Source organism: Mytilus edulis, chromosome 6 (assembly GCF_963676685.1).
Source record: "Mytilus edulis chromosome 6, xbMytEdul2.2, whole genome shotgun sequence".
In the NCBI taxonomy this organism is placed as follows: domain Eukaryota; kingdom Metazoa; phylum Mollusca; class Bivalvia; order Mytilida; family Mytilidae; genus Mytilus; species Mytilus edulis.
Window position 1 is genome coordinate 75,154,113 of NC_092349.1, and position 10,814 is coordinate 75,164,926.

At 32.3% G+C, this 10,814-nt stretch overlaps 1 protein-coding gene across 1 annotated transcript; it reads left to right on the forward strand.

The window, feature by feature from the left end:
- Positions 1 to 3,632: 3,632 nt before the first annotated feature.
- Positions 3,633 to 6,840, forward strand: LOC139526616 (toll-like receptor 13). Its single transcript, XM_071321775.1, has 2 exons — positions 3,633 to 5,203; positions 6,127 to 6,840. The coding sequence occupies exons 1-2, from the start codon at positions 3,654 to 3,656 to the stop codon at positions 6,707 to 6,709; spliced, it is 2,133 nt and encodes a 710-aa protein (XP_071177876.1). The 5' UTR covers positions 3,633 to 3,653; the 3' UTR covers positions 6,710 to 6,840.
- The last annotated feature ends 3,974 nt before the right edge of the window (positions 6,841 to 10,814 follow it).

Genomic DNA, 10,814 nt, shown 5'->3' on the forward strand with positions numbered 1-10,814 from the left:
TCTTTCAAGAAGACTTGTTATGGAGTTCATGGATGCCATCAATTATTGTTTGTCACATGATTTGTCTTCTTAATAGATTTGTGACTTTTTAACATCGGTAAATTACTGCTGCTTTACCTTAACTCAGTGATATATTTGTTCATGTGAATGACAAGGTTTAATACTTTCTGTGTTTAAATATAAAAATTGGCATATATGTCTATGCTTGAATGTCAAAACATTAATCTAAACTATTCGATTTTATAGAGCGGAATGTTTAAACTGTATTTATGTAAAATAGATTTTGACTTTAGAAGCAATTGGATTTTTTTTTAAGTTATTGAGTTATTCTACTTGATACAACTTTTAATTTTGGATAGTTTTGAAACAAAATATGAAATATTTCTTTATAATGAAAATGGGAATTTCTTTTTCTAGCATTGTTCTTGTTCCCGATGTTTATTTGTGTATCAGTGCTTGTAAATAAACTCATCATAGATACCAGGATTAAATTTTGTATTTACGCCAGACGCGAGTTTCGTCTACAAAAGACTCGTCAGTGACGCTCGAATCCAAACAAGTTAAAAAGGCCAAATAATGTTCGAAGTTGCAGAACTTTGAGGACCAAAATTCCTGAAAGTTTTATCGTAAATGTTTCAGCATATGCAATGTTTAATGAAATATAAAGAGACACTATGTACTGCGATTGTATTCTATTCGGTTTTAGAGTTTGGTTTTGAAGTTTTGAAGTTCAGTTATTCTCTTTGTACTAACGTATTGATTATCTTTACCAATAACAAGATCAATGTATGAATTGTAAATGTTATAAATGAATACATTTTTGATTGCTTATTTGTGATATGTAAGTGTAATAAAATGACATAAAAAACAAGTCAAAAATTCTTTGATAATAGAGCTTTTATAGCTAAATACGGTAAATTATATACACAAATAATTTGATTAACCTATTGAATCTTATAGAATGTTTTTTTTTTTTTTCTAATAGTTTGTGATACATGATGAAGTCAAAAATTGATAGAGCCTTCAAGTATCTTATTTTGAGACGAACTTGTAGTGTATGTGTCCTGCAGGTATTCACCATGTTGATGATGCACCATGTTAGAATCAAACCTATGTGATTTGATATTATCGTATGTCACGCTCTTACAAATACCTGCGAGGTAGATTGAGGGGCCAGTTGCAGCCCGTCATCGTTTGCAGAATAACTTTTACAAATGATGATTGTGAAAAAAATTGGTTAAATTTGTCTAAGTAGTTTCAGAGGAGAAGATTTCTGTAAAAGATTACAAAAATTTACAAAAAATTGTTAAGAATTGAATATAAAGGGCAATTACTCCTAAAAAGGTCAACTGACCATTTTGATCATGTTGGCTTATTTGTATACCTTACTTTGCTGAACATTATTGCTGTTTACAGTTTATCTCTATCTATAATAATATTCAAGATAATAACAAAAAAACGACAAAATTTCCATAAAATTACCAATTTAAGGGCAGCAACCCAACAACGGGTTATCCGATTCATCTGAAAATTTCAGGGCAGATAGATCTTGACCTGATAAACAATTTTGGTTTGCCGGGTCACCGGACACATTTTTTAAACCAGATACCCCAATAATGATTGTGACCAAGTTTGGTTTAATTTGGCCCAGTAGTTTCAGAGCAGAAGATTTTTGTAAAAGTTAACAACGACGGACGACGGACGCCAAGTGATGGGAAAAGCTCACTTGGACCTTTGGATCAGGTGAGCTAAAAATTAAGACATTAACAAAATATATATTTTGACATGGTTTATTGTAATGGTAACTCGTCTTATGTAAAAGTATGATTCTGAATTATGTATTAAAACATGTTTCCTGATGCAAACCAGAACAGACTTATTTTTATGTTTTTTATTGTATGTATAACTAAGTGTAAGTCTCCAGTGGATCTTTTATAAACATTGTTACAGTTCACGATATTTCAAACTTTCTAACAAATATTATAGATTTTTTTCATTATTCACTTGCAGTCGCTTTCTCACTATTTCGCTATAAATTTTAAAGTGATTAGGCATTGGTTTACACGACACAAGGAAAAGGATACTGAAACTTAATTCGAATTTATTTAAACAACAAAACAATGATTTTTTTTTTATTGTATGTCAATTGATTATGTGTAATAATGAAAAAAATACGCTTCCAATTACATCAACAGTTTATTTTTTTTTAGATATATAACAGAAAATGTTTCTTTTATTAATAAAAAACACGGACACGAATACAACGTCTTGTTCTTTTATTGAAAAGGAAATGAGTATTGAAAATGTTGGACCGACTGATTATTTCCGTTTATGGCAATCAAAATCGAAATCTCATCATAAAGTGAAGTTGGAGACGTTTCATGAATGTTAGCGGCAAGTAAGTACTTGTTTTAAATTGTCAATTCCGAAAACTAACATCATTCAAGATATAACTCAAGCAATTTACGCTTTGGTATAGTGTTAAGGATCAACATTTTGTTTCTAATGAAATCGTAAGGAACGAACTTCTTGTTATAATAATTATATCGAAATTATTATACCAAAGCATTTAGATAAACTTAACTAGGTACTAGGCCAGTTTGACACGTTTTTTCCCCATTTATTACAAATCTATAACGTATAGTTACCGACAACTAATATTTCTTTGATCACTAGCAAATTAACGTTTGTGTAGATTAGCGAGGTTGACATGATCGCGATATCAATAACCAATCAACCTAGCGCACCTGAAACAGGTAAAAAGTAAGAGAACTGATAGAGCCACTATTATTTTTTTTATTTTCAACCTCTCCCTTTTTAAATATAAACTTTTCCTTGAAGTTATTGAATGATTTGGTGTATTTGGAGAAACATTTATTGATATATACCTTCCAGTTCACTTTTTTATATTCGTTTGTCGGTCACCCCTTTACGTACTTGCGCTGTACAGTGGCGGAAATTCTGACGAGAGGTCCCGTTTTTGATGTCATGCATACGGGAAAACATCGGCGAATAAGAGTTCACAGACGACAACAATGTATTAGCAGTACATTAATGATGTTGATGATATAAAGGAGTTTCTTTTACACGAAAGTTCACATACGTTAAACTTCAAGTGTAACGTTCAAATATATACAAAATATTTATTTCTGTTTAATTTGGGGTTTCATATGACTTTATATGGGGTTTGTGTTGTTAATTCTTTAGTTTTCTATGTTGTGTCGTGTGTACTATTGTTTGTCTGTTTGTCCTTTTCATTTTTAGCCATGGCGTTGTCAGTTTATTTTCGATTTATGAGTTTGACTGTCCCTCTGGTATCTTTCGTCCCTCTTTTTTAATTGTACAGTCATTAGATAACAGTGAGTTCCCACTCAAAATATGTTCATCATTTCAACTAAAAAAAAATATTAACAAGTAATTTTTCGAGAGACATTGACATGGGACCATTGTTTCTTTCTATTTTATTTATCTTCCAATCAATTTATTTTAATTATGAAAGCTACAGATAATTAGTAAGCAAGACATTCGGACAGAAGTTGATTTCAAATAACAACGTTTATGAAACTATGTAAAATAACTTTATGAAAATATGACCAAAAAGATATGATTTAATATTTATGTTTCAGATGAAAAGTTGCATCTAAACTTGAACAATGATACGGACCATTTTAATTACATCGAATCTTGGCACGATATATACCACATCGTGTCCAAGGTATTGTGGATGCATTTTTAGGAACCAAACCAGGAGATATACTGGGAATTGTACAGGAAGAAAGCTGACCTTTATACCAAAATTTCCTGAAAATATTACGGATATTGTGTTCATCAATAATTATTTATACAAATTATCCATAAAAACATTTAGGAATATCACAAGACTGAACATGACTCATTTAAATCTGCAGGAAAATAGGATAATAGTTATTGAAAGTAATGCGTTTGAAGACATGAAACATCTGGTTCGATTGGATATATCTAGAAACAACGGAACACGCTTGGAAGATGTACGAGATAGCTTAAATAGCCTACCGAAGTCGAGCATCAAAGAATTGGGACTGAACCATATGCTTTGGCGTACACTTGAAAATATGACTGGTATATTTAACGGTTTAAATGGAAGCAAACTTAAAAGTATTGAATTGAGCCATAGTTACTTATATCCCTTTTATGGAACATGGTTCATTGATCTTCCTTCCTTGCAGCAGCTAGACATTTCATGGAACTCTATAACTGATAATTTAAACTTGTTTGGACTTTCGAATTTGAGACGATTAAACTTAATAGGCAATTACATCAATTATGTTCCAAAATTTTGTGATTACAAGTTATACAAGCTTGAAACACTTCTTCTATCTAACACTAAACTAGGTACATTAAAGCATTTTAAAAACCACACTAGATGTTTAAACAAAGTAAATAGCGTATTTTTGAATGGAATATCAATACCAAGCATACCTAATCATGCATTTTCTGATTTGCCATCCTTGAAAGAACTGCAACTGACAAAATTGTCAGCACAACTGAAGAAGATAAATCCACTAGCTTTTAACAGCTCATCTTTGAGAAAATTGAAATTTTCAAGATGTGAGGGGTTTCTTTTCTTGAAATGGTCTATTATTCAGGGAAAATTTGATCCAGCAAATATCTTTAAATACTGTCCAAATATTGAATATCTAGATCTATCTCACAATGCAATAGAATTTTCGGTGGAACAGATCAGAAATATGTTTACACCATTGAAAAAGCTGAGAGTGATATGGCTGCAATATTTAGATTTAGAAACTATACCCGGAGACTTCTTTTACCGTTTTCCGGAATTACAAGAAATACGCTTAGACCACAACATAATACTGCCATGGAGGGACGGTAACTCTATTTTTCATGGATTAACAAATCTTACTAATCTGTATATACCAAACAATAAAATTGGGATGATTACTCCTGGTTCTCTACCTGCTTATGTCACTAAAAGTCTCCGTATATTAGATCTGACAAACAATCAGTTCATATGTACTTGTGACCTTATGTGGTTTAGAAATTGGATGAAAAATACCCACGTGGAAATAATTGGAATTAAAAAGTACAACTGCGACGATGGTACGAAGTTAATAGATTATAATCCAACTGATAAAGTTGAGAATGGAAATGGGGAATGTGTCAAAGAGACAACAACCCGACCAAATAAAAAAAACAGCAGAAGGTCACCAACAGGTCTTCAATGTAGCGAGAAATTCCCGCACCCGGAGGCGTCCTTCAGCTGGCCCCTAAACAAATATATACTAGTTCAGTGATAATGAACGCCATACTAATTTCCAAATTGTACACAAGAAACTAATATAAAAATAATACAAGACTAACAAAGGCCAGAGGCTCCTGACTTGGGACAGGCGCAAAAATGCGGCGGGGTTAAACATGTTTGTGAGATCTCAACCCTCCCCCTATACCTCTAACCAATGTAGAAAAATAAACGCATAACAATACGCACATTAAAATTCAGTTCAAAAGAAGTCCGAGTCTGATGTCAGAAGATGTAACCAAAGAAAATAAACAAAATGACAATAATACATAAATAACAACAGACTACTAGCAGTGAACTGACATGCCAGCTCCAGACTTCAATTAAACTGACTGAAAGATTATGATTTCATCATATGAACATCAGGCACAATCCTTCCCGTTAGGGGTTTAGTATCATACCATCATAACATATATGAGAAAAACATAACCCGTGTCATGCCAACAACTGTTTTTAGAATAAATGTCTTTAGTTCTGACGCAAAGACCTTATCAGTGACTCAATATTAACGCCAAAATATGCAATCTTTAATGACTTGACAACAGTATCGTAATTATATCCCTTCTTAATCAGTCTATTTAAAGGTTTTGTAAGTTTCTGAGGTGAATACTGACACCTTTGTGCTTTATAAAGAATATTTCCATAAAAAATTGGATGTGAAATACCTGAACGTATAAAAAGTCTGCATGTTGAGCTATATTTACGAATGATGTCTTTATACCGATGATAAAATTTAGTAAAAGTTTTGACTAGTTTGTGATATCGAAAACCCTGGTGTAATAATTTTTCAGTAATACATAAATTTCTCTCGTTGAAACTGAATGTAGAAACATCATTCTTATTAGCACGACTGTCATTGGAAGTAGTTTTTGTATATTTCTATTCACTACTGTTCTAGTCTACTGTTGCAGATGGCGTATTCGATTCCAAATTTATAAAATGCAGTCAAGAGCACGTTATTATCAGCAAATTAATGAAGAAGATTTTAAATATAGTGCTTACGTTATATATTGTTACGAGGACTTCAAATGGATCAAAACTAATCTCATACCTAAACTAGAAGAAGAGATAGGAGTTAAGCTCTGCATTCCTCACAGGGATTTTGAAGTAGGAAAAGTATTTACTGACAATATTGTTGATAGCATGAATTTAAGTAAAACTGTCATACCTGTACTTTCAAATAACTTCACTAAAAATGAATGGTGTTTATTTCAACTGAATGTAGCTCGTAGCAAGTTATCAAAAGATGGTACTGTGTCTATCTTGCCAATTATGCTTGAAGAAATTCATTTTAAAAATATGAATTCAGCTTTATATTCTTTGATAAAACTGGCAAGCTATGCTGCATGGAATGAAGACGAAAATGCCTTAGAACTTTTTTGGGATCAGTTACAAGTTATGATACGTTAGGTAGTCAATAAACTCATTATTATTATGTATTTAATCTATCGAACGGCAATTACTTTCAACATATTTCTGACCATTTCTTTGCTAAAAACATTTATATAGTATCTTAGAGAAATGTAGGCTTGAATGCGCTTACTTTTGTCCATATAATTGATAATCCAAAGGTGCATAACTTTTTGGAATGGTTGGTCGGCAATGATTCGCAAACTTCCTTGAGACATTGCTGAAATAAATTTTCAAACTATCTGGTAAGATTTGTTAAAGCGTTAACAAAACAGGACGGAAGAACATCTGGTATTTTTTATTTCTTTTTTGGCAGCGTAGAAATGGTGGATTGAATTTGGTTTTATAGCTAGCTTAACCTCTCACATGTATGACAAATGCATAAAATTGTATTATATTGACAATAATGTGTAAGCAAAACAAAAGCAGAAATAATAGGTAAATATGTCAAAAATTGGGGTACGCAGTCTATTTTATCGTATAATCCTGATCACTATAACAACAAACAACTGTGTCAACAAATGAAAACATTACTTTTTTAATCGCCGGTTTCGAAACAATTCTTAAAGTTCTATATACCTTTTTTTTTATCACCTTCATTTTGTTATGCCTTTATCAAAGAAACTACATGGTTATGAAAGTGTTGTATAACTGTAAGAAAACGTTTAAAATCACAAAAATAATAATCTCCAGGAAAATTTCAAAACAGAAAGTCCCTAATCAAGTGGCAAAAGCAAAAGCTCTAACACATCAAACAAATGGACAACAACTGTCATATTCCTGATTTGGTACAGGCATTTTCTTAGGTAGACTAAACCTCTCACTTGCATGACAGTCGCATGGAATGCCATTATATTGACAACGATTGGTGAACAAATAAACAGACATTATAGGTAAAAATGTCAAAAAAGGGGGATACTGCAGTCAACATTGTTTTATAATCTTAAAAACTATAACAACAAACAACTATTTCAACTAATAATAATTTTCTTTTTTATCGCCGGTTTTAAAATAATTCCTCTCAGTTCTATGTACCCCTTTTTGTCAAATTCATTTTGTTGTTCCTTATTTCAAAGAAACAGAGTGGTTCTGAAAGTTATGAATAACTGTAAGAAATAGTTATCAAAGGTACGTACCAGGCTTATAATTTAATACGCCAGACGCGCGTTTCGTCTACATAAGATTCATCAGTGACGATCAGACCAAAATAGTTATAAAGCAAAAAACAAATACAAAGTTGAAGAGCATTAAGAAAACATTTCCTTGATTGTCAACAACTGTTAAAAAAGAAACCTTTCTTACTTTTATAACAAGCAAAACTAAACATACCTTTTCAGGGGCGTAGCTGCCGTTAGGCACTTTAGGCACGTGCCTACACATAATTTTTTCACAAATATTTTTTTTTTGAAAAAAAAATACGAACAACGTTATATGTAGATGAACTCCAGTGAAGTTGTCACAACTCTAATTATCGAATGTCATATGTACACTAGTCTCTCGTCCTTAGTGAATGGAATATTGGATAGAATTGAATGTTTTTTTTTATGTGTATACCTTATATAGAAACTATAAACTAGAACTTTGGTTCAGATCATTTCAATTCTATCAACAAAAACTTGAATGAACCTCAACTTAGACACATGAATTTTTGATAAGTTGTTGTTAGTTTTCAACTAGCTTTCCACTTTGTCGTCACCCGACTTGCCAATGTTGGTCGTCCGTTTGGCTGTGTAGGATGTATAAATACGTAGTCACGTCTGGTCAGAATGGGGACATTTAATCTTATGCCTAGTTGTAGAGATAATGCCACTCTTTGAGGAGTTCGTAGTTGGTCTACTGAAAGGCAAAGTTTCTGCTCCTATCCAATAATCCCTCATTTTCCAATGCATGGCATTTTCAAATTTCCAGACCTTCGTCCTGTACAACACCTATTACAGGACTAAGCTCTCTGTTGTGTTTATTGTAAATAATCAATTTGGTTTTTTTTTTCTAAACTTGCATAAATATTTTACACTGGATGTTTAAAAATCAATCTATCAACTAGCTTCCAGTAGTTTCGAGTACTCTCAGATCTACGTGTAATGACCACAATTATTCAAATTCCTAAGCATGTAGGAATTTTACAGTAGAGCGGGATATAAAGAAATACGAATTTCTTGAATTTTGTTACGTTAGTATGAACAGAACAGAACTTTTGCATAAGGCATCGACTATGTGTGTATGTGTTTGTGTGGCTAGGGTGAAGGTTTAAGAATCAAAAGATTGATGGTGAATGTCTTTCTAGCCAAAAGGATAGTGTTATTAGATAGTAATATCAGTGTTTACGTGCACGTGCCTATTTTTTTTAATGAAGGATCGTCAATATGTACTATCAATTAAGTTAAACGTATATATCGATCATAACGGAATAGTTTTGAAAATACCAAACAGGGTGTACTGGATACGCGGATCTATGCTGGGCAGTACATATTGTAAATATTTTTTTTTAATATTTGATTTTCATTGTACTGCGTTATTTAATTCACCATTCAGATGTTATGGTAAATTATTCACAATTCTTCGAACTTTTCATCATGTATATTATAATTATCATGATTAAATAACCAGAAAATTTAATATTTTTGTGCATAAAATTTTGCAGCAAAAACGTTGAAATCCGTTTCCCGTCGGGGGGCTTCGCCCCCCTGAACCCCCTACCAGGGCTCTGCCCTGGACCTGCTGGCCGATTTGTGCCTACAGTTGGATGAATACCTAGCTTCGCCCCCGCTTTTAACCTTAAAAATCTTTAAAACTATTAACTATGTTTTAAAGTACTTTAGTACAAGGAAGATTTTTTAATCACTATTTTATAACTTCTTTAAGATAAAAATATAAAATAATTACTTCCTTGGAGATAATGGTGATTATTTTCTCTAGTCATAATAACAATAGATCCGATGACGTTAATAATATTTTTTTACACAACAATTTAGATATGTCAGTTTAGATTGTTATAAATCAAATGAAAAAAGAAACCATACATTAATAGCTACGGTCGTTTTGCGCCAATTGGTCTTTTCATTATTACATGAATTATGAAAGATTCGATTGTCACCAAAGAAAGCCGAAAATGCCATAGGGTCATTCAAACTCATAAGTCGAAAATAAACTGACAACGATATGACAAAACAAGAAAATAACAAACAGAAAAAAATACACAAAACACAAAACTTCAGACAGAGCGACTTGAACCCCAACAAAAAAACCGGAAGGTGGTCTCAGGTGCCTCGGAAGGCTGAGCATATCCTGCTCTACATGTGGTACTCGATATACTTAATATAATATAATATCAAATTCCAATGAACTTTCTTAGAAATTGGAGGAGAGGTTTTTTGACAACCTTGGCTCATCAACTTTTTGTTCAGACACTGGTGACGTTTTATTAAGTCCGAGTAATAGCTGCAAGCTCTTGAATACTGAATTCGTTCGGAAATAATTATCTCATATAAAGGTGAAGTTGGTTTATTGGTGCTAGGGTGCGGAAAACTTATAATTTCCAAATTTTAGTTGTCCCGCTCGGAGAAGAGAGGCAAGTAATAATGTGTTGTTGTACAACAAGAGACTGTACTTCTAGAGTATAAAGACGGGCAATAAATGATGATGGTTTTGTTCGGATACCTGTCACCTACATGAGATAATTAACATGACGTTAAAGCATCCATCGGATGGTCTGTAAATGAGAAGCACTATAAATGTTATAGAATAAAATTGTACTTAAGAATTGGTGCAATTGTATATTTTCATTTTTGTCCAAATGAAGCTAATTATTTAAAAAAAAAAACATTGCCTCAAATACATTATTGATGCAAATGCGAGGCGAAATATATCAATGAGACATTCAAACCCCGAAGTCGAAAAGATAAACACGTAAATATGACCAAGAAGAGACGTAAAATAGTGAAATTTATCTACGGTCAACTTTGAGCCAGGAAGTGTGAGCTATATATAGTTTCTTAAAACTTGTTTTAATTTGTAATTCATAATTCAAAATCGAGTTATTAGCACTTTCAAGTGTACGCTTCTTCTCAGATTTTCAATCAAATACATATCACAGGTTTATATCAAC

Bases quoted from the DNA above. Each gene is read 5' to 3' on its own strand.
- LOC139526616 (XM_071321775.1), top strand. From the start codon at position 3,654: ATGATACGGACCATTTTAATTACATCGAATCTTGGCACGATATATACC. The intron at 5,204-6,126 runs GTCACCAACAGG...AACTGAATGTAG, and splicing joins AATAAAAAAAACAGCAGAAG to AAACATCATTCTTATTAGCA.